Below are 25,846 nucleotides of genomic sequence, written 5' to 3'. Positions count from 1 at the left end.
AAGTAAAGGCTTAGTTGATAATGATCAACTAAGTCAAAAGCTTTAGTAAGATCTAAAAATAATGCACCTGTACACATACGATTATCAAGACTCGAAAACACATCATTGGTAAATTTAAGAAGTGCTGTAGTGGTAGAAAAATGTTTTCTGAATCCAGATTGGTGTTGAGATAAGTTATTGTCAGCTAAATAATTCCTTTTACAACACTATTAATGATTGAAATGGGTCTATAGTTATTAATATTTTCAGGATTGCCACCTTTATGAAGTGGAATAACTTTGGCACATTTCCAGGCTAAAGGAAATTTACAAGAAGAAAACGACAAGTTAAAAAGTGAGGCCAATGGCGCTGCTAGTACGTGAGAACCAATTTTAATAAACTTATTCTCGATGCCATCTGGACCAGCACCACTGATAGAGGACAGTTCACTTATGGCCCTTTGCACATCAGCTGGGCTGACCTCTATAAATGAAAAGGAACTGCCCAGCTGGAAACAAGGGGCCAGATCAGGTTGAAAAGCCTGTGGTGCTAGGGAAAAATGCAAACTAAAAGCATTAGCAATGCTAGCTGGATCATCTAACCTTTCATTATTCAGGTGCAAATTAGTTGTAGCCCGCTCTGATTTCCCAAGTACATTATTAACCCGTTTCCAAAATCGTCGTGGGTTTTTAAAATCATTCATTAGACAATTTCTGAAATAATTTGATTTGGAGTTCCTCGTTTGCATAGTGCAAATATTCCTTAAACGTTTGTATTCTACCCAGTCAACAATATATTTTGTACGTCGAAATTTGTACCAAGCCCTGTCCCTCTGTTTAAAAAGATTAATAAGGTCTCCATTTACCCACGGCAAATGACTACCTTTAACTTTGATAGTGGTCCAAGGAGCATGCTTATTTATAACATTCTGGAGCTCAGTATAGAGGAAATTCCATGCTTCGTCAATGAATGGAATTAAATTGAGCCTGTACCAGTTAATCTGTTGCAAATCATTAATAAATTGGTCGCTATTGAAGAATTTTGTTTGCCTTATCTTAATAAATTTAGGAGGGAGACGTGGCTTCACAATTTTCCAAATACAATAAATCATGTGGTGATCGCTAAAGCAGTCTGGTAGAACCCCAGATTTAATTATTCGTTCAGGGTGAGAAACTAAGGCCCAATCCAAAAGAGATTTAGAGGTAAGAGTAAGTCTTGTGGGCTCAGTTATAAGTTGAGTCAAGTTTAAGCTATTAATCATATTTCTTTCAGTAAGTGTTGATGAAGCCAGTTGATGTTAAAGTCACCCATAAGTATAATTTCCTTATTAGAAACTAAAGAAGATGCAGTAGAAATAATATTTTTAATTGAATCCAATTTGGGAGAATTAGGCGGTCTATAAATATTTCCGATAATTAGTTGCTTGTTTTCGTGAAGAGTGATTTTAATAAACAGTCCTTCAAAATATACAGGAATCTCATTAGGTTAGGTATCAAATTTGATAATACATAAGTGGCTACTCCGCCTCCCCTTGTGCCTCTATCCGATCTAAACATTTTATAGTTGTCAATACTAATATCGGTGTCAGAGATGTTACTGATAAGCCAAGTTTCCGATAATGTAATAATACTTGGATTATTATAGGCCAACCACGCTCGTAGTTGGTCGATTTTGGGGAGTAGACTTCGAATATTCAGGTGCATAATGTAAAGACCTTTACCCATATTTATCAGAGAAAAAAATTAATGAAAATACAGTGACTAGTGACGAGATCTATGCAAGTACATATTGAAAGATAAAAAAGAGGGTGGGTGAGCACCATGGGAGTCAGCACACACACAAAACCACATACACACAAACACAAGCAAAAACATTAGGAAATAAAAAATAAAAATACGAATCGAAAAAAAAAAAAAAAAAAAAAAAAAAAAAATCCAAGTCCCAGTCTGCAAATATTATAATCCAAGAAGTGAGTCATCGTGCCAAAAAATAAAATAAAAAATGAAAAATAAAATATAATAAATAAATCAATAAATAGTCATTGAGGTCATGGGTCAGTATAGCATGGCCCTGCGTCAAGTCGCAAAGCACCACAGTTTACAGCAAATAATGATTCAGGAATTGAAAGCAGGATAGGAGAGTTACAAAGTGCAAAGTATAAGGAGAAGTGCAAATCAGGACAGACCCGAACTAGGGAGACTTCATCTGAACATCCCGAATAAGCACCTCCGCTTCGTCAGGAGAGTTGCAGAGTAGAGAGTAGAGGATCCTGAGAGTAGCTGGATACAACAGCGCGTAACGGATCCCGATCTCGCGCAGTTTCTTTTTCACCGGATCAAACAGGCGGCGTTTCTGCGTCAAGCCGTGGCTGAAGTCGGGATAAATGAAAACTCTAGAGTCATGGTACATCAGCTCCTTTTTCTCCCGAGCGAGGCGAAGGATCTTAAGTTTGTCCTGAAAGTGGAGAAACTTTGCTAGAATGGGTCTTGGTCCAGCTTTAGAATTCCGTTTAGAGGAAGCTCCAGGAGTGCGATAAACGCGCTCGATCACCGGTGGAGTGGGAAAGTTGGCTTCGCCGAAGAGAAGGATGAGTAGACGTCCAATAAAGCCGATTGTATCAGTACCTTCAGCACGCTCAGGAACGTGAATGAAGCGAAGATTTAGGGCTCTGCTCCGATTTTCGGCATCCTCAGCTTTCTGTAACAGAACAGCATTTTGCTTCTCCAGCGTCTCAACGCGTTGCTCTAGATCAGTTATATTATCCTGGTTTGAACTGACTCGAAATTCGAGCTCGCCTACTTGATCCCCGAGAGATTTAAGGGAAGACTGCAACGCATTAGCAGCTGTTTGCAGGTTATCAAGTTTTGGGTCAAAATACGTAAACATCTCTTGCTTAAGTTGCTGGAGAGCGTTCAAAATAAATGCGTTGGTAGCGTTTTGTTCCATGGCGGAGCACAGGTGAGATGATCATGTGAACAGATTGTAACAGTGTCCGTCCAACAAGTCACAAAAGAGGTTTTGTAATAACACTTAAACCTTGACATGGGATAAATATGCACGAAGGTTAATTAGCGCATTTAGCAGACTGAGATTTGAGGAGCTTCACTCAAGCACTGCTGCTGTGTCGGCCATCTTGATGTAATAAAACCATGGTTAATTTTTGTTAAAGGCTCCCAGGCTGCTGTACTTCTAAAGGTGAAACTTTAGCATATTTTTTTTTATTAACAGCAATTACAGAACCTAACACAATCCATTTGAACTTTTAACAACCAGTTTAAATAAATTTACTTGCACAAACTAGCCTATTTAAAATAAGTGTTACATAAACCAAGTTTGGGGTTAGTAAGATTTTGTAATATTTAAATAAACATCATGCTCACCAAGGTTGCACTTATTTGAACAAAAATACAGTAAAAAGAGCAATATTGTGAAATATAACCATAACCATTAAAATGACTATTTTCTATTTTAATATATTTTAAAATGTAATTGATGCATTTTTCAGAATTAATTTTATACATAGTAACAATGATATGTAATGTAATGATGTGGCAATGTTTTATAAAGATCTACTTATGCTTCTGATGCTTTTGGGAAGCGTAGCTCTATTTGAACAAACACTGTGACTGAGCCATGAGTCACGCTGTCTGGGATTGATTGGTTTTGTCTTTCAGCATTTGCGTTCCGATCGAGCAGGAGAAATCACTAACACAATTAGACTAACACTTAAAAGCTTATTTATGCACAGAATGTCTTAAAATGAGTGGTTTAAAAAAAAAAAAAAAAAAAAAAAAAAAAAAAAAAAAAAAGCACTTTAGAGTCGATATTTTTATGTGAGGATCGATCCTTTCGATACAACATCAGTATCGATACTTTAGGATCGATCCGCCCATCACTAACGGAAACAGAAATTAGCACGTGAGCACCTTGCTGACAGATTGGGCCACCTCACTACATCACTCACAAGATCCCAAATATATAAAAAGGTAAATATCTTTTCTGTGTCAGTATTTGTGTGTCCTTACCATACAGCTTAGTAATTCTGTACTGTGAGCTACATTTTAAATGTATATTTATGTACATAAAGATGCTGAGACTCAAAACTAATATAGTATACCTTGCTAGCTGCCAGTTAGCTGAAAATGTCACTGCAAAAAAAAATAAATAAATAAAATAAATAAAAAATCCGCAACGTCTTTACCGCAGAAGATTTAGGTGCTGCGTTAAAGACATTGTGTTGCGGTAGAGACAAGTTCAAAGTCTACTGTAAATTATATTTAAACATAAAATTTCGTAAACGTAGATGAGACCAAATTCAACAATATCAAAAGAAATGCAGAAAGGAAATTAGAGACCCAGAGAGCTAGGCAGAATATCTACAGAAGGAAACAGAACATTATAAAGGAAAATGGGCAGATCATATTAAAAAGGGTCTCAGCTGACAAGAGAGAAAAATCTGAAAAGGCAGTGGAGAATAAAAACTAGAGGGCAAAACAAAGTACTGCATGCCTCAACAGTTTGTTGCAACAATCAACTTTAGATTTGCTTTATTCCATTTTAATATCAGAATTAAAAAAAAAAAAAAAAAAACAATTTGAAAGCTATTGGAATAATAAATTGAAATTTAAAGTGTATAATGAACATTGTAACGTTGAGGTAATGACACTTAGGAGTTGAAAAACAAGTTCCAGATTAAAATCTTAATGAAGCAAAGCAATTGTTAACCTTTATGCAAGCATTACAGACTCTGATGGTTAAAGTTAAAATTCACAGGGGTTGAAGTTTCAATTGGAGCGTCAAAAGTGCGCGTAGTTGCAGAAAAACCCTTTGTGGTCCACGAATCTGATTGCTGATAAGTGCGATATAGCACTGCCTATACAAGGGTATTGGCTCCGACTGTTTGAAGATTTAAATAAAATATTAGGCTACAATAAAACGACAACTTAAACAGCATTTTCTCCAGTGACGGCAAAAAAAAAAAAAAAAAGCCACGAAATAGTCTTAAAGTATAACTATATGAAGTTCCAGTTCAAGCTCCCCTTACTTCTGGTTTCATATGAATAAATTGTGATCGTTACGGATACAAATACTGGCATCACTGCACACCCCTACATACAATCCCCATTAAAAACAGACGCTTTTCTCATAGAAAATAGTTTAATGGTGAATTGTAAATCTCCATGAAAACTTTTGTATGTAGTTATTGACTGTATTGCAAAGCTTCAGTAAAAATGTTTAACTAAACATCTAAGCACTGACAAACAAGGCAAAACGGTCGCACTGACGAATGGCTGATGCACGTGGTCTTTGGTCCGTTGAAGCTAGAGTTTTTTCCATCTGCAGAAGCCGCCGCTGCTTGGCAGGCATATAGACTGAAGAGCGTCTTGATCATCAATAACAGCTACATTTTGGGATCTTAGCAAACATTTATGACGCATCTTGCTCAAACAGCTCTTTCCAGTACAGGCCGAGATCTGTAGAGATCACAGTTTGAGAGATGACTGAACTCATGTCTGTACCAACAAACAGTTTTACTACAAAAACTACAATACACCAATAAGGGACAGTTTATGGTTAATACAACGTCTGCAAGTAAAGACTACAAACCCAATGAAGCTTCCTTCTAGAAAGTTTCATTAGAAGCGTTACGAACTTCTTGTATGGCATCTGGGATGTGCTTTTCAAGTTAATTTATGCATTAAACGTGAATCTTATATATATATAAAAAAAAAAGTAGATAAGCATTGTTTGGTCTGAACAAGACCAGAGCCTATGTTTGACAACATCCAAAATGGCAGAAAGTTTACTTGGGCAAAAGTGAAAGCCACTGGATTTCAACATCTCTGAACTCTGTAGTTCAGACCATCATGAATTATTATTGTAAGAACATGGTTTAGATCATTACCTCACAGGTACAAAGTCTCTGATGCATGCTGAGGTACTGCTTTTGAAAGGAGGAGATACTGTCCCAACTCATCACAAGGTCACATAAGTCAACAACGACCTTGCGGTCCTCGACATGTCCTTAGGTGGGAAAAAACAAATAAATAGTCAGTATTATTTGTATAGCGCTTTTAACAATGCAAATTGTGTCAAAGCAGCTTTACATCAGCTTGATATAAAGCTGGGTGGCTTATATCAGCTTTACAGCATTTAGACGGGGAAATAGTGTCATTGTCCTCTGACCAGACAAAATCAGTTTAAATCTAGGATGCAGTGGAGTAAGATTGTGCAAAAGGAATCATCTGGTAACATACATAAGAAAAATGTATAAGTTTTACAACTAAAGCTCATTATACTGTATATACACGCACAACTTTTGTACCTAGAGATGTCCTCACTTATTGAACCCTCATGTTCTGTTGAGCTTGTGTTTGAGGTCCTGGATAATATTAGTCTTGAGAAGTGCAACATCACAGAGGATAGTTACGGTTTACCAATTAAGCATTTAATGTAGAGTTCTTAAGTCTGTTCTTTGAGGTGTTAAAGAGGAACATGCCGCTTAATTGGTCTGACTACTCTACATTTATATAAAAAAAAAAAAGAAAAAAAAAAAAAAAAAAAAAAAAGCACAGCATTTCAACCTAGTTTAGAATTTGTTCAGAGGAAAAACTGAATACAATTCACAACCGAGGTTTGCAAACTAACAGACTAAACTCATTCCAAACTCCACAAACTCACAAAGAAACACGTCTTGTTGCTTGGAGACGCATGATTGAAAACAATGAGTGCTATAAAATGGTCACAATATCAAATGTGAAATTCTCAGACAGGATAGAATCGGAGTCTGAAGCTTAAAAACAAAAAAAATAATTGAAACTGTAACTGAATACAGCATGTGATTTTCTGCTAAATCGGTCAACTCCGACAGCCCCAAATTTGCAGAATGGCTCTGACTTTCAGCACCTAGCACGGACTTTTCCATACTGTAAGTATAGGAGTGATTTGTGTAGCGTATTCCAGCCTAAATTGATGATCACAGACAGCATCAGGAATCAGGGTGTTCAGTTGCAACTCAAACTCAGATAGTAAAAGACTTTACCTGACAGCAGATACTCGTGGTTTTCCAGATGAATGCCACATGACGTTTGAGCTGTGTAGATTACCCGAATTCTCTTCTTGTCTTGCTGCTTAAATGACTGGAATGAAAAAAAAAAAAAAAAAAATTAATTTGAAGTTTACATTTTGAATTTGAAAGATGCATCAAGTTCGTTCTCACCTCGATTAGGTGAAGTTCGTATGCATTGAATCCAGGGTAAATGCTGAACCTCTTTCTAATGATCTTGGCTCGAATCACTAATTGGTAAGAGTCACATGTGACCAAAAAAAAAAAAAAAAAAAAAAAAAAAAAAAAAAAAAACACGTCCCTGGATTACATTATGTCTATAGCAAAAACATTTCAAGATACTTGAGACTGTTGGGAACCAAACAACACTGGAGCCCCATTGAAAAACAGACATCTCAAAATATCTTGCGTTCAAGAAAGTCAGGTCTGAAATTATATACAGGTGATTAAAATGACAATTTTAATTTTTGGGTGAACCATCCCTTTAAATAAATTTGCCACTACACAAGAATAGCCACCAAGAAAAAAGAAAAAAAGACAGACTTGTTTAAATAATGTCTTGCACTAATTAACTACAAATAAAGTTAATGGGTTACTTGTGGTTCAGTCCCAGTACTTTCCATAAACCTAATGTGTAGTTCAATAATTCAAGTCATTGAACTACTGTTAATGAACTGAAGTGCAAGAAGTTTAACATTTCCTAACATCTTAAAACAGCATGCAACCTACAGATTTGAATATGGCACCAGTAGTTTTGGAAACCTGTTCATGTTTGATTAGCCATGCACATGTTTGACGTACCTATGTCAGACGTGCAGAACTGCTGTTGCGGGTGTCTTTGAATACATTTGCAGCCCTCGGTCACCTGTTCATTCAGTGCCACAGACAAGAAGAACAACAGCGCTAGAGTCACAGCAGCAGACATGATCTCGCTCTCTCAGAACAAGACTACACTATAGATTCAGCCTCTGGACCAGATACTGTACTGCTCTGCTCTGCTCTGCTCTGCTCTGCTCTGCTCTGCTCTGCTCTGCTCTGCTCTGCTCTGCTCTGCTTTGCTTTGCCCTGAGTGTGTGTTTGTGTGTAGCTTAAATAGTCCTGCAGACAGGAAACAATCATTCAATCAAGCAATTATGTAATCAGTTTAGGCATGGGGTCTTATGGGAAATGGAGTCTGGAAAACAGTGGAGGGTGAAGTGCCCTCTAGAGCAGCTCATGGGCACTCCAGCTGGAGATTGTGACAGAAACATACTCTACTGTACATCCCATCACAGCACAGTTATAAGAGAACAAAGAGTGAGAGTGTAGAAACAGGAAACATCAGCCCTCAAATTGTGAAATGTTTGTAAGGCAGCATGTTACAAAGCGTTACATAAGAGACTTTCATCACACATTCTATTACTATAATGTGGCATAAAAATAAAGTGTTTGCCAAATATTTGCATTCTTATTTAAAGCATATCTGTTATTAAAAAAGCCTGATTTTTATTTAACTGTATATGTTTGTGGACATATAAAAAGAGGTCTTAAGGACATAACATTTTAATTAATATTACATGCAATCTGTCAACAGATTTTCATAAAACTGATATCAAAGTAAAAAACACTTACCAAACAACCAGTAGACTGTTGATATCACCATTTTAAGTGCTAACATCTACAGTATATCCGTATATATGAACTTAGTCATCCCATACTGAGTTGAGACATGCTAGCATTGAAAGCCTCTTGATATAAAAAAAAAAAAAATTAAAAAAGGAAAGCTTGCTGCTAATTTATTCACCCTCAGGCAATCCAAGATGTGGGTGACATTTATTTTTTCTTGAGTACAACAGTAAAGAAGATTTTGGTCCTTGATGATTCGTAAAAAGCAAGTCCTTTGAACAGGGCCATAGCTAGGAATTCTGGGCCCTGTGCACTGAATCTTTTATGGAGCCCCCTTAACATCACTTTAAAAATTTATTAAAATGTATTATTATTATTATTTTTAATTAGGAGCACAGTCAACAAATTCAGGAGCACCTTCTGATCAATAACCAAAATTAGCCTTCCCTTTACGGGGTGATATTTGACTCCTTAAATTGATTTACACGGGCATTTATTATTATTTTTACCTCTGTTGAAAGAATGTCATATTTTATGTCAAATTCCAAAATTTAACAAATATAACATTTGATTCATTTAAATTATTTAAATAACTGAAATGATACTTTAAAAAGTGTAACTAAAACAGCCAGTAGGCGGTGACAAGTCTGAGTTTATCACTTAATCATTCATTCAATTGATTCGTTTGAACGGCTGATTCATTCAGAAACTAATGCTGGGTACACACTAAAAGATTTTTAAAATCTTACAAGATCTTCTAAATGTGATGAGAACAAAAAAATTGATTTAACCGTTTTGCTCCTATAGTGTGTGGTGTCCTCGGGACCCCCCCCCACACACACACATCAGGTTTCTGATCGTAAATATTCAACATGTTGAATATTTATGATTCGCAATAGGGGCGCCTCCAACATTTTTCCGAGCAGATTCAGTCACTCTTAACACACCTCACACCAAAGGAAAATCTGATAAGATAATCTTTAGAACCACCAAGATAATCGGGACATCACCTAGGATTGTCGGAAGGGGAGAAATCGGAGAAAGCAGGTGTTTTGAGCAGTGAGTGGATTAATATTGAGTTCAAGGAATCAATAAATACATTACTCATTGCTGCAAAAACATGTTGTAGAAACCTTTGAAGCTCTCTTGAGCGCAAACACAAATATGCTGATCAGGTCAGTCGCATGTAGTAGTTTTCAGTTGCAAATGCGATCACAAAATAATGTTTGGGGCGGGTGGGGAGCAGATAGTGGACGCCTCATACCTCTGGGCCTTATGCACTCCTTCACTCTTTTCCTCCAACTAACAACGCTGCTAAGCAACACAAAATTAAACCGAACTGAAATAACAAGAAACTAAACATTATTTACAAGATTATTGCTAGGGATGCACCGAATTTTCGATTTCCGAAAATGGCCTTTTCGGTTTTCTGCCGAAAGAGAAAAAAAGCCAAAAGTATATGATGTGCCACACCGCCCAGCAGTGATCAGCACGCAGGTTTCGCTCTCCTCTAGCCGCTGCCACACGCTCCGCTCAATATTCTCCATGCAGAACTGCCGCTCATGTTCCGCTCCACACATGCCATTTTTCTGGCCCAGCTCCGGTCCACACAGCCCCTTTTCCCTCAGCTCACATACCACAAAGAATGATGGCCCTGGAGTGGCCCAGGTCTGGATTAAAGACAAGGGCCACACATGTGCCATAACTGGCCTGAGTTTCAGCCAATTAATAGCCCATAAGTGGCCCTGCACTGGGCCTAAATAGGTTTTAGCATTGGTACTGATTCTCAGCCTTAAGTAAACTGAAAGACCCAAAACTGAGCCACACCTGAGCCTTATATAGCCCAGACCCAATGCAGAATCTTAATATTTGATATTATAGCAATGTGTATTTCTTTTACGGAGTGTCTGTTTACACTATAGTGCAAATGGCCCGCCCTGTTGGCAGAGACTATTTACACTAACTCCGCCCACCAATGTGCGATTGGGCTAGTCAACACTACAAAAGATGATAGGCTAACAACAGTTGTAGTGGCATTGATGGTAAAATGTGTGCTGTAGTAGAGGGCTGCAATGGGATTGGGACCCGCCGGGTCCCGCAGGACCCAACGCAAATCTCGCGGGAGCGGGCGGTTTGAACTTTGCTGCGGGCGGGAATGGGCGGCTAAAAAAAAACACTGCGGGATCGGGAGGTAGCCTAGCGACATGATGTCATTGTCAACAAAATCAAAGTACGTGAAGTCTAAAGAAACGCGCGGTAGCCTAAGCGTTTTAGATGTCCCCGATAGCCCAGGCTATATTCATCTTCCCTACCAGTGCGTCAGAATACATGCAGGTCAGGGAAAGAAACAAACATGAATCTCTTTAATAATAGCAATACAATACGTTTTTTTTTTTCCTGCGGGATGGGAGAAGACACAAAATCAATGCATCTCTATTATCGTGCGGGAATAAATTCTCAGAGTTTTGCGGGTGCGGGCGGGAGTGGACATACATATTGCTGGAGCGGGTGGGAGTGTAACACACACGTTGCGGGAGCGGGCGGTAATGGTCAGACATTCGGCGGGCGCGGGCGGGAGCGGGATGAAGAAAACAGTCCCGCGCAGGGCTCTATGCTGTAGTCATTTTTGACATAAATGCACCTTTTGCTGAACTTTTTTTCTCCCTTTTCAAATCTCATATCACATTGGAAAGGCATTTATTTTCAATAAAAATGAAGTAAATAATTGAAAACTTGAAAATAAAGTATCAGCTAGGGTTAAGGTTTGTGCAGGGCGGCCTTTTTTTGTCCCGATTAGGTGGCATCCATTTAATAATCTGAAATAAAATTATAATTTACACTCAATACGTTATTATTGCATACTGTTTTATAATGTACTACAATACTGAGATGTAGATAATTGCCACTATTTGGAATAAGTAGTGTACTAAATAGCAGAAAATCCTGCTATTTCAACATAGTGTAAATAGAATCTATAGTGCAATCTATGTTATACATAGGTATTAGTACCGAACATGTTGGCTATTAGCAGAGCTGGGTAGATTACTTACAAATTGTAATCCGTTACTTTTTCCAGATTACATGACAAAAATTGTAGTCAGTAACGTAATCTGTTACATTACACATTTTAGGTAATATAATCAGATTACTTTGAGATTACTTTTAGATTACTTTTGATTTATCTCGTTTATCACATTGATTTAAATAGCATTATCGTGTACCATAATGATTTAAAAAATGCAAAGAGTAAGAAAACTTGTTCCATTCATTGTAATTTCAAGTGCATTAAACATTATATCACAGTTTCCCAAACTAGCAGGTGGGTTATGAGTTTAATGAAAAGCTGACAATTAAATAAATCATAAAAAAATAAAATTAAAATAAATCGTTTTAAAACAAACTCCCTTTTTTTTATTTCATTTTTTTTTTTTTTTTATTTGAACTCCCTTTCGAGGAAAGTCTCTTCACTTGGCGGTCATATTTGCAACGCCTCCGGTCAGCTCGTACAAGACAATCTTAATGAACAGGGGAATCCTGAAATCTCAAACACTACTGAACTCACATTATGTCAAATCAGCAACACAAATCTGAAATTAATTGCCCCATGAATGTTGTTTCTTATGCTCAAATAGCGTTTAAAAAGCTTCTTTTTCAGGCTAGACCAGGCAATGCGCATGCAGAATCATAACCTGCTTATACTGTGCATATGGATTGGCTGGTCTAGTCAGGTTTCTATGGGAAATTTGGCTCTTTCATTTCGAAGGTGGGACTATTCCTCCATATTGCGTGTTGCAGTTTCTCCCATTCATAAGTATAGGAGTGAACAGTCTTTGTGTTTCTATAGTCTTTGTTTTAAATAAAACACTTACTAAAAAAGATTAAATATTTTTATTTACCTGCATGCCATGTGATCATTAATCAAAGAAACCGTGAACATGCAAATGTGATACTTAATTATTGAAATATTTATTTTAAAATCTCAGGGGTACTTAAAGCAAATATATTTGGTGAATAAGGTTTTGGAATGCCTGCATTACATGTATCTAAGAAATAACGTTAATATGTGTATTTTAATTAGCTATAATTAATAATACATGGTTAAAAAACCTACAGAGTAATAATTCAAATAAAAATGAATGTGTTCATCAGTAGTTGATGCAATGTTGAAACCCTTCTTAAACCTGAAATGATTTTTGTTAATCCAGTGGTCAAATGCTGTCGCCACCTGACTAATGACTGATCTTTGTGTGAATGTCCGCAATACTGGACTATTTATACATATATATATATAATAAGTATATAATCAGTAGGCTATTTTAGAAAGGAAAATTTAAAAGATGAAAAAGAGAAATTAAGGAGAATCAATGATTTATGAATAATTTATTGCTATTGTGTGAATAATATGTAATCATGTAATCCATAAAAAAGTAACTGTAGTCTGATTACGAGTATTTTAAAATGTAATTTACTCTGATTACAAGTACTTAATTTTTGGAATCTGATTACGTAATCCAGATTACATGTAATCAGTTACTACCCAGCTCTGGCTATTAGTACAAAAACGTTTTTGTATATTTGGATTGATGCTTGATTGTATTGATACAATATTTACAAGGTACACTAAACATTTAAATATACTTTATACAGATAATAGAAACGTAACAGACAGACATGTATAATCACAAGAATTTATTGCAAAAATGTCAAAATGCATTACCGCAGTTGTCCAAATAAATTCCTGTAGCGAATTGATGCAGTTTTGTAAGAAAAGTATCCCTATTTAAAACGTTATAAACACTTTTCTCTAGCTTGCACTAACTGTCATACGTGGATGCCGTTCCGGTTAACGCATGTGTCTGGGAGAACAGCGGTCACGAATTAAAAGTACAAAAGGAGGATTTGAAAAGAAAAATTCTGGAGGATTTCGATATAAGCCAAAATGAGACTGGTTTTCTTTTGCTAAAGTAAGGAAACGTTGCTTCCTTTGCTTCTGTAAACAAGCGTTGTTTCTCACGACACTAGCATATTCTCACAGGAGCGTGCACTACGGATATGTCCTATGTCATCAACCCTGGTGCCCCTGATGTCCTGATGACAAAAAACCCCCACTGCTGCTGCTAACATACCCTCTTGTGAAAAACCTGTGTGCCTAATAGTAGTGACTGTGCACTTGTAGTGTACTTCAAATATTAAAGGTACATTAAAATAGAACTTTGCAGATAATATAATATTAATCGAATAAATGCCACTTAAGTGCACTTAAAAAGAGACACTTCCATTTAAAATGCATTTTTTTAAAAATTCAAATTTAAGGTTTTACTTTAAAGTACATGTTTAATAATCATGTTTTAATTTGAATAATTTAATAATTATTGTGTTTTAAAGATGTACGGGACATGTAAAATATCTATTCATAATTTTAATTGTAGTGTGTTATTTGATATTCCATTTAAAGTTAATACACATCAATCCTAATGTGTTGTATTGATACATGACATGCATACAAGTAATGACATTAACTTAAATTTAAATATTTATTTATTATAAAGTGTGCTAAAGTGAACTGCTTTTCATAAGGGTTTGGTTCTGGCGTGATGCTGTGATTGAAACTTCTGCTAAATTAATACATTTATTTATTTATTCAGGAAAAAATAGGCTTATACTATTTGGATATTTTGGTAATTTGGGCAAAGTGTTTGCTGTTTTTGCCATTTTTAAGAGAAATACAAGCAGAAATGAGTTAAAATTGATTTCTGATCATCATGTTTTTCCCCCCAAAAGAATATGTTAGGTTATTTGTTGTCATTCAGCAGACTCAATCTGTCTCAGTAGTGCCCCCTCTATGCAGCGTATACACACCGTGTTTCAATATAATGCCTCTGCAATGCAGTTTTACAATCATTGTCAGCTTTCTGCATTGTGCAAACAAGCTAATGCTGTTTCTGCGGTTTCTAGTGAAGTAGTCTGATGTGGCTGTTGTTCTGTGGAATTAACCTTAAATGTTGCTGTTTGTTGCAGTTTTTTTTATTTTATTAAAATATCCTTTTTTAACACAATGTTCATCAGAATAGAAAAGCGAAAAACAATACCAGATGAATGCTTTTTTCACTAAGAACATCCATATTTTTATAAACATGCTTATATTTCCCATTAAATACACACAGATGCTTTTACGTGCAAAATTGTTTAATGGTTGATTGCATATCTCCATGAAAACAGTGTTTTTGTATGTATTTGCTTACTGCATTGCAAAGCTTCATTAACTTGTTTAAATTCATTTAAAAATGTTCTTAGCATTCTAAGCATTCTGGAGAATAAAAGGGCTAAAATGCACACTGACGAATGGCTGATGCTCTTGTTCTTCAGGGCGTCATTTTTAGGAGCTTTTGTAGTTAGTCAACAATAATTTCTTGCCAACTGCAGAAGCCGCCATGGCCTGGCAGGCAAATAGACTGAAATCGAGCCTCTTGATAATCAAGACTGGATGAATCATCGACTTTCATCAGACATTTTTTCTGAAGCATCTTGATCAAACAGGACGCTCCAGTACAGGGCGAGATCTGTAGAGATCACAGTTTGAAAGATGAACTCATGTCTGTACTTATAACACAACAACAACTGTTTTAATACTTGAAAAAATACAATAAATGAACGATAACAGTCAGAGGCCAGTACAAAGGGCTGCAAGTAGAAATTACAAAGCCAAGTATGAAAATGCAACACCCATTAGTACATGTTTGACAGCATTCAAAATGGCAGACAATTTAGCTGGGTGAAAATGAAAGCCACTGGATTTCAACAGCACTGAGCTCTGAAGAATTTAGACTATGGTGAATTATTGTAAAAATATGATTTGGATTATTACCTCACAAACACAGCCTCTCTGATACATGCTGAAGTACAGCTTTTGAACTGAGGAGATACTGTCCCAACGCTCCACACGGTCACATAAATTAACAACGACCCTGCCGTCCTTGACATGTCCTTAGGTGGAAAAAAACAAACACTAATGTATCTCAATTAATTACACAGTTAAAGTTATTTTTTCATTCAAATTTTTGTGCCTAGAGATGTCCTCACTTATTGAACCCTCGTGTTCTGTTGAGATGCATTGTTGTTTTTTATTGGTTTGAGATCCTGGATAATATTAGGATTTTCTTTGAGGATTTAGGGTTAGTCTTAGGTCAATTACTGTTTAATAATGAAGTGTGTTCTCAAGTTCTTAAGTATGGTTTTTGAGCTATTAAAAAGGAACGTGAGGCTTAATTTGACTAGAATACAGATCAAATCCAAACACATATGCTATGCTGTCTTTGTAAATGTTACAGAGGAAACCTGGATGTCATACACGAAACAACTGAGGATTGCAAACAAACAGACTCTGAACTCATTCCAAACACCACAAACTCATGCAGAAACGTGTCTTGTTGCTAAGAGATGCATGATAAGTGAAACAATTTGTGCTCTAAAATCATCTCAGATATTATCAACCTGTGATATTCTCACACTGGATGAAATCAGAGTCTGAAGCTAAAATAATTGAAGTTGAATAAATGAATAAACAATGGGGTTTTCTGTGAAATCTGTCCAGATTGTAAATCATTTGTGAAGCATATTTCAGCCTCAACGGATGTTAATAAGCAGCATCAGGAATCAGGGTGCTCAGTTTCGACTCAAACTCTGCCTAGAGATAGTAAAAGATTTTACCTGACAGCAGATACTCGCCGTTGATCAGATCAATGCCACATGAAGTTTGAGATGTGTAGATGACCTTAATTTTCTTCTTGTCTAATTGCTTAAATGTCTGGATTTAAAAAAATTAAAAATAAAATAATAATATAGATATACACACACACGTACATACACACAAACACTTCTTGTTAAAAAATGATTGTATTGGATAATGATGTGTCAGGCACATTTTCTCACCGTAATAGGCTGGATTTTGTATGCAGTTAATCCAGGGAGAGTTCTGGTCACCTTTCCTATGACCTTAGCTCGAATCACTAATTGGTAAAAGAGTCAGATGTGACAATAATGTTTTTTTTTTGTTTGTTTGTTTTTGTTCCTGGAAAATTAATTTGTATTTCGTATTTCAAGTTTTACAAGTTTGAACACAAAGGAAGATACTTTAAAAACGACACTGGAGCCCATTGAAAAACACAGACATTTCTCAATATCTTCCTTTGTGTTCCACGGGGAAAAAGTCAAACAGGTATGAAATGAAATGGGCGAATAAATGAAGACAGAATTTTCATTTTTGTGAACTGTCCCTTTAAATAATTTGACACTGCACAAGAAAAGAGCTCTTGTTACTGAAAAAAATAAAACAGATTTAATTAATGTCATATATTGTCTTATACTGTAATTTAGAAAAATTTAAGGTTTCATCATCGTACTCTCCATAAACTTAATGTGTAGTTCAATAATTCAAGTCACTGAACTAATGTAAATGAACTGAAATACAAGAAATGTAAGATCTTAAAGCAGCATGCAATCTACATATTTGAATACAGCACCTGTTCATGTTTGATTAGCTATGCATGTGTTTGACGTACCTACGTCAGAAGCGCAGAAGTGCTGTTGTGGGTGAGGGCGTCTTGGTAAACATGAGCAGCCCTCGGTCACCTGTTCATTCAGTGCCACAGACAAGAAGAACAGCAGCGCTAGAGTCACAACAGCAGACATGCTTTCTCTCTCTCTCTCTCTCTCTCAGAACAAGACTACACTATAGACTCAGGCTCTGGACCAGATACAGCTTGCTTTGTCTCTCTCTAAAGATCTCTAAATCATAGTGGGCATCTTATATCGCTCTTATGCCTCCCACCCATCTAACCTCAGTAACCCCACCTCATGCACAGTCACGCACATCCACACTCAAGTGTGCTCATCAAGAGTCCAGTTCCGCATAACGTACAAAAGATTGAGCGATAACAGAATAAAACAAAAAAACACTTTGGTAAACCATCATGAGAAATCACATTTTCCTTGATATTTCAACTTCATGTAAGAGTTCATTGTACTGTGGAAACACACTGTGACTTTGAGAGCTTTATCCACCGTCCAAAAAGAGCTTCTGTTGAAAATGTCCTGTAAAATAATGCTGTTGTCAGACTCCCAGTGAAACACAGCTTTGGGCTGCTGAGGCTGATGGATCCACACAATCATAATGAAACATACATTACTGTACATCCCATCACAGCACAGTTATAAGAGAACAAAGAAAGAGAGTGTAGAAACAGGAAACATCAGCCCTCAAATTGTGAAATGTTTGTAAGGCAGCATGTTACAAAGCGTTGCATAAGATACTTTCATCACACATTCTATCACTATAATGTGGCATAAAAATAAAGTGTTTGCCAAATACTTATATTCTTATTTAAAGCATATGTATAATTAAGAAATCATCGCTCATATCTTCACTCCTCTGGTAAGGGAAGTTGTTTGAAACCTTCAGGGGTGAGATGAGAGGGATTGTTAATTTAGGATGGGTGCAGGGTGGATTTCAATGTAGTTTTTTTGTTTAATGATGATTTGTTGGTTGTGTAATTTTAGATTAGCTGGGTGCATCCAGACCATGTTTACGTGCATGTAAAATATAGCACATCTGAAAGGTAATTCTCCCTTTAATCGCAGTTATGCGAGGAAACAGTTGGGGGGGAGAAGAGGGAAAAAAGCAAGGAGACATTGTTATTTGTTTTGCAGAGCCTGCCAGCTGCTGCTTTGCTGTGGCTTAACTTCCAGCTGTTCCAGTTTGGGACGTGGTATTCCCGCTTGTGCGCCTGCTGTATAATTGGACTTCAAATCTTTGTACTCTTCGCTTGATGGTGGATTTATCGTTGTCTTGGATGCGCTCTAAGCTTGGGCCCTTCTAGAGTACAGCCATACCCGAACTGCTTCAGCACCTGGTGCCTGTTTCATAAAACAAGTTTACCAAATATGCCAGGTTTATTTCAGTTAGTCTGATTTATTGTTAGTTTATTTGGTTCAAAATAAGTCAGACTAACTGAAATAAGCCTGGCTTATTTGGTAAACTTGTTTTATGAAACAGGCCCCTGGTGCGGTTGTTGGTTGAGTCGTTGGTTGATTGTGTGTGTGTGTGTGTGTGTGTGTGTGCGTGTGTGTGCGTGAGTGTTGTATGTGAGTAGGTATTGATTTGTACGAAAGTAATTTATTTATTATTTTTTTTTTTTTTTGTATTTTGTGAGTTTTTATGTGTATTTTGATTGTTTAGGTTGTTGTTAATATTGTGATTGTATTGGGTTACGTACCATCTTCTTGCTCAAATTGGTATTGCTCATTTCGGAACCCAGAAATAGTTATTTTGGGGTTGATTTCATTGGATGATTCTTTTTTGTGTGTGTTTTTTTTATTATTGTGTATCTTGTGGGGTGGTAATAAGGTGAATGGGTCTTTCTTTTCTTGTTTGGTTGTTTGAGTGATTTGGTTTATTTTTATTGAAGGTTTATTTTGTGCGTGTGTGTTTCTGATTGTGCCTTATCCAGTGTTTTGATGTTAAACAACTGTTGCCCACGAAAAAAAAACAACAACTGACAAGCAACAGACAACTTTTGTGTTATTTTTATTTTTTTATTATCATTATTACACTTTTGGTGTTGTATGTTATGATTTAAAATATATTGATTACTGTTATATTGTTATGGATCTGATGAGACGAGACGTGAGGTGAGCAGATCCAAGTGCAAGCTTTTATCAATAAACTGTCAAATCACAAGCAGGGTCAAATAACAGCAAACGGGTATGGCACGGCAAGGCACAAGAGTAATCCTAGTGCAAGTGTGGGTCTTTGATCAGCAAAAAATATCCAAAGGGCTTGACAAGAGGGGAAATCCAGAAACATGAGCTATAGTCCAGATTAGGTGCAAACAGAGTCCGAAACAGCAGGCAAAGGGTTAATCCAAGATACACAGGGAGAAGATCAGGAAACAAACAACAAGGCAACATGAAATGACTAGATTTAGACTACACTAGAAACTAGGACTGGAAACTTGGAATGGCTCCGTAGTGTAGCTATCGTCAGGAGAGTGATATACGCCAGACAATACTCTACGATCTGAATGAGGATGTCCATGGCTTAAGTAGCCTGTCTGATGGGAATCAGCTGTGTAATCAGTGCATTCAGCTGTGTGCGTGTCATCAGTGCAATGGATGATGGGAACTGTAGTGCAACAGTTAGTGTAGTGCAAGTGTCCATGTGGTGAGCGGGTGAGTGAACGGAAGTTCATAGACCGGATTCGTGACATATGGTTGATATTTTGTGTGTGATGGGTACAACAGTGGTCGGGTCATTGGCCCATTAACAGAGCCTCTTGGTAGGCTATTTTGTTTTAAGGTATAGTGCACACCATTGTAGTTCGGTATTGTGGGCCTTATATGTAAGGTATCTTGGCCACCCTAAACATTGTTACCAGGTGTTTGTGCCGGTGAAGTAAATTGTGAATAAAAGGGGGGAATGGTTTTATATTGATGTTGAGCTCAGTGTTTTAATAGTGAATGTAGAAAAATAAAGTTGTGATTTTAGTGGGAATCTGCCTTTGCTTGTCACTTTCCATTCAGTTGGAAATTGGGGATGAAAGGTTATATGCTGGGGTCTACTTAATTATTCCGTCTCTAGTTACATTATGAAAGCTTATTCGTCGATCTCAACTTCACACCAGCAACTTCCCAAAACCACTATCACCAAATAACTTTGCATGATATACCATCAAGGTTCAATGCAGCTTAAAACAAGCTTACCTCTTTGCAGTCTTTCCATACTGTGATGTTTTTATAGCAAAAAAGAAGGTTTAATTTGGCCATTAAACAATTAAATTAAAACTAGAGCAATATTTTTCTCTGTAATTACTGTGCTGTAACGTAAACGTAATATGTAATTTAAAGGGAAATAGTTTAATTTAGCTCAAAAGGAATCATTTATGATTTTATAAGGAATTTGAACAGAATCACTGTTTTACGGCTGATCACTGAGGCGGCAGCGATGCACTGAAGGAGCCGTAACATCAACTCTGCACTGGATATTAAAATCCAAAATATAGTGAAAACACTATTTTAGATTAGATTAGATTAGATTCAACTTTATTGTCATTTATGCAGAGTACAAGTACAGAGCTAATGAAATGCAGTTAGCATCTAACCAGAAGTGCAAGAATATAGTGTTTTATATACATATAAGTGCAGAGTAAGTGAAGATATGATTTACAGAATATACAGTGGAATTGCTATATACAGTATTGAGCAGAGTATATACAGAATATAAAATAGGAATGCAATGTAGGGATTGTATGTACATTATGAACAGAGCAATGTAGATTATATAGATTACAGATTATATATACACATTATGAACAGCAGAAACGTGAGAACAGTGGTAATAAATAAATACAGCTGGATGAGTGTGCAAAGTATTGATAGAACAATGTATTCTATGCAAAATAGCAGTAGTGCAATATTTTATAGAAATAGTTTACTGTGCTTGTACAGTAACAACTTTAAACAGTTTATAGTGTAATGACTTGAACGATGTGCAGTCTGTGCAAAATATGAGTAGTGCAAATGCATGTGTTTAAAGTACTGTGACCAGTGCAGTAATAAGCAGGTGCAGGTTAGATTGGTGGTGTGGCGTTCAGAAGTGTCACAGCCTCGGGGAAGAAGCTCTTCCTGAGCCTACTGGTGCGAGAGCGTAGGCACCTGTAACGCCTGCCGGATGGAAGGAGGGTGAAAAGTCCATGGTTAGGGTGAGAGGCATCCTTGATGATGTTTCTTGCCCTGCCCAGACAGCGCTTATAATAAATGTTCTCAATGGAAGTTAAGTGCTATTTAATAGCACAGTAACAACATCGGCAGATTAAGACATTAACTTGTGAGCACAAAACACAAGATACTTCTCTTTTCAATATAAATAAGTCTTTATTTAATAAATCTAACACATGAACACAAGCATTCACACATTCACACGTTGCAGAAGGAGAGAAAGTAAGGAAAGGATGAGTTTAGAGAATGAAAATGTGATATCCCAAGTTTACAGCAATATGTGATATTGCATTGATCTGAACAACCATCAATCACTTATTTAACCCTCGCTTTGAGTTTCTCAATGAGACTAAAATTTATATTAAATGCACCAATTCAGTTAGAATCTGGAGGTTACTTGCTTGCGTTGCTAAGGGATTCCCTTTTGTCGTCTTTGCAGAAAGGGGTTCTCCCGAGGTTGCTGACTGGCTGAGATTTCAGTAGTCGTTGAAGTGATGTCTTGGGAAGCCAATGGTTGGGCGTTGGCTGAGGATGTGGATTTGTGGCTGGTAGAAGTTTTGAGGCGGTCACAGACTCGAGTTGAACTTGGAGACGAGGCGTGGCGGCAAAACTTAAACTGAGTACACGAAACTCGCAATGGAAAAGAAAAGAAATTAAAGTAAAACAATAAAGGGATGTAAAGAGACTAGGTGGGTTTTCTTGTCATTAATGAAGTTTCCATCCAGATTTTGCGCTGTTTTGTTATCGACAAAGAGATATGCGTTAAAAAAAACTTTACGAAATTTGCTGTCTACAGCCGGTTTCCATCCAACTAACCTTTTACCGATAAAATGGTGTGCGTCATGATGTCATAAAAAAACGAATTGTCGCATAAGTTTTGGTGTGTCGCAAAAAAAAAGTTGCCCTTGAGCTGTTTCCATACATAATTTATCCTATTGCGTAAATTATAGGCTAGGCTAGCTGTTCTTCATCCATTTGAAACAAAATGGAAAAAAAAGCCTATATTAAATTGTATAGGCCTACATAAAAAAAAAAATTATTAAGTGTCAAGTTTTTTTTATTTTTTTTATTTTGTTATAGACTAGATAGATAGGCCACTGTTGATAATCAAGCAATGATCAAAAACAGTTGCAGTTGGATTATTATCATTTTACTTATTAACGTTTATAGGAAATAGGAATGTTCATTCCGGTTATTTTATTTCTCCTAAATGACGGTCGTTAAGCCATATTAACCGTTAACCGACAAGATTATGTTAAATTACAATTAAATAAAATTTAAGTTGACAGGTGGCTTGACCCATTACAAATGCCTAAATTTGTTTTCCAGGGATTCATTTTATACACTCAAAAAGCAGTATTAACAACATGAACGTGAGGATTCACGCACCTGCAGCGCTTCTGCGAATGAAGAAAAACATAAACTATATAAAAGAAACAGGCCCATATGCAAAATATATTTTTCTAAATAATTAATGAATTAACAAAACGAAAGAAAAAAAACTGCAACAGTTAGCAGCCTATATGCAGAACTTCAGTTCATTTTTGTGATGCACTCTTGAGAAAGCGGCAGTTTTCCTTTATTTCACAAAAGTATGTTTTGTTTTTTATTGTGAATGTACACAAAATAAATATTTGAATAGTTTTGAATAATGTCTTACTCTTATATGACCACAAATGAAGGAGTAGGCTAGTGCAAGTTGTTTCCACTTTTACAAGGGGAAAAAAAAAAACGAGCAATTGTGCCGGCGCCTCACGCACAGTTAAGCATAGCCTACTGACTCCACAACGCAGCCTGTTCATGTCATAATAAAATACAGTCAGCCAAAAATATTGAAGAAACATGAAAAAATATTTTATTTCCCCTCACTCCACAACAAGTGATTTACATTTAACGGTAGAAAGAACTCAGAACAAAGCAAGAATAAAAATATAAGACGCTAACAAGCCAAAACAAATTAATTTTAACTTTTGTACTTCACGTTCCAATATGTAAAACAAAATGTGCTTGGCATAATATATGTCACGCTTGACCTGGGAGCAAGGAACGAGGAGTACTTCCAAACACGATCTTTAATAGTCCAAACACATAGGGGACACAGGAACACAGGGAAAGACGTTCAGAACCGACAAAAACTAACAGAAGGACTGGGGCTTATAAACACAGGATAATTGGGGAAGACGACGAGACACACCTGGAGCAAATTAACACAATCAGACTGGGGAGAAACTGGGTCACAGGGAACACATGAGGAGCAAAAACACAACAAAACAGTCCAGGATCCTGACATTATCACGGCGTTATGGTGGTCAAGCTGAAAGTCACGGACTACAGGCTATTTAAACTGAACAGTGCACTGTAAAAAAAAAATTTTGTAAAAAAAAAATAATCATGTAAACGTAGGCTAGCCTACTAACACCAAATTAAGATAAGTATGTTTGAGAGGTAACTCGTCTTTTTCTTACCATGTGTAAAATAATTTTAGATACAATTTAATAATATGAATATGATTTAATGCGCTTTTGAACTACAGGGAAACGCTTTAATGTGAGCAACACCATGAACACGGACGCTGCTTATAGGCTAATTCAGTCATGTGACTCCACATTTATTTGCGTTAAATTCCCTTTTCTCGACAAAAAGTATTTTCAAACAAATATTTGCGACATTTGAAGTATCGATATGGAATTTATGCGCTAAAGTTAAGCGGAAAAAGATTTTGTCGACACATGAGAAATTTAGTTGATAATTGGCATTTCCAGCAGCTATATCGTAAATATTTTAAAGCGCTAAATATTTTTCCGCAAAAAAATCCTTGGATGGAAACCTGGTTATTGTGGTAGCAGCTGGCACGTAGGCCAGAGCACGCTCAAAGAGCAGCGTCAAAAACGCGGTGACAAAAGTTTAAGCAAAAGGCAAGGCAAGTTTATTTATATAGCACGTTTCATACACAGTGGTAATTCAAAGTGCTTTACATAAAAGAAATTGAAATAGACATTAAAAATCAATAAAAACATGGGAATAAAAATAATAAAAACAAGGAATTTTAAAATATAGAAATTGATTTAGAATAAATTTAAAGAAAATGATTATACATAAAATTCATTGCAGTCAGTTCGGACATATAGCACAGTGCTCATTCAACAAATGCACAGTTAAACAAATGAGTTTTGAGTCTTGATTTAAATGTGGCTAATGTTTTAGCACATCTGATCTCTTCTGGAAGCTGGTTCCAACTGCGGGCCGCCTAATAGCTAAAAGCAGACTCCCCTTGTTTTGTGTGAACCCTTGGTATTTCTAACTGACTCGATCCTAATGATCTGAGTGGTCTGTTCGGTTTATATTCAGTGAGCATATCAGCAATATATTTAGGTCCTGGGTCATTGAGTGATTTATAAACGAGTAAAAGTACTTTAAAATCAATCCTAAATGTAACTGGAAGCCAGTGTAAGGACCTGAGGACTGGTGTGATATGCTCAGATTTTCTGGTTCTAGTCAGAATCCTGGCAGCAGCATTCTGGATGAGCTGCAGCTGTCTAATGGTCTATTTGGGAAGGCCGGTGAGGAGACCATTACAGTAATCCACCCTGTTGGTGATAAAGGCATGAACAAGTTTCTCCAAGTCTTGACTAGAAACAAAACATCTAATTCTTGCAATGTTTTTGAGGTGATAGTATGCTGATTTAGTTACTGCTTTGACATGACTACTGAAACTAAGATCTGTCTCCAGAATCACCCCAAGATTTCTGACTTGATTTTTAGTTGTTTGACCCCTAGAGTCAAGGTATGCATTCACCTTGAGAACTTCATCTTTGTTTCCAAATGCAATGACTTCAGTTTTCTCCTTGTTTAACTGAAGGAAGTTCTGGCAAATCCAACTGTTAATTTCATCAATGCATTGGCAGAGGGAGTCAATGGGGCTGTAGTCATTTGGAGATAAGGCTAGGTAAATCTGGGTATCATCAGTATAGCTGTGATAGGCAATTTGGTTCTTCCTCATTATCTGACTTAGTGGGAGCATATACAGGCTAAACAAGAGTGGTGCAAGAATTGAGCCTTGTGGGACTCCACATGTCATGGCTGTCCACTTAGACTTATGCTCTCCTATACTCACATAATAACCTCTCCCTTCTGAGTATGATCTGAACCATTTGAGTGCCATCCCAGAAAGCCCAACCCAGTTTTCCAGTCTCTCTAGAAGTATGTTATGATCGATAGTGTCAAACGCAGCACTAAGATCTAGTAGTACCAGCACTGATAATTTGCCAGAATCAGAATTTAAGCAAATATCATTTATTATCTTAATGAGTGCTGTCTCTGTGCTGTGATGTGCTCGGAAACCAGATTGAAAATTGTCCAGGTATCCATTTGAGTTTAAGTAGTTGTTCAGCTGATTAAAAACTACCCTTTCAATAATCTTACCTA

The 25,846-nt window shown here is 36.6% G+C and overlaps 2 protein-coding genes across 2 annotated transcripts in view; one reads left to right on the top strand and one right to left on the bottom strand.

Annotated features, from left to right (window-relative positions):
- Positions 1–25,846, top strand: part of syn2b (synapsin IIb) — a 121,907-nt gene that overhangs the window by 61,793 nt on the left and 34,268 nt on the right. The window lies entirely within an intron of this gene.
- Positions 14,685–17,833, bottom strand: LOC306856477 (metalloproteinase inhibitor 3-like). Its single transcript, XM_079395791.1, has 5 exons — positions 17,209–17,833; positions 16,580–16,656; positions 16,358–16,454; positions 15,516–15,634; positions 14,685–15,210 (listed from the first exon to the last, which is right to left on the bottom strand). Exons 1-5 carry the CDS (start codon positions 17,336–17,338, stop codon positions 15,043–15,045), a joined length of 591 nt encoding a protein of 196 aa, XP_079251917.1. The 5' UTR covers positions 17,339–17,833; the 3' UTR covers positions 14,685–15,042.

This window comes from Barbus barbus (genome assembly GCF_936440315.1).
Source record: "Barbus barbus genome assembly, chromosome: 37".
Lineage (NCBI taxonomy): Eukaryota > Metazoa > Chordata > Actinopteri > Cypriniformes > Cyprinidae > Barbus > Barbus barbus.
This window is presented reverse-complemented; position numbering and strand designations above follow the sequence as displayed.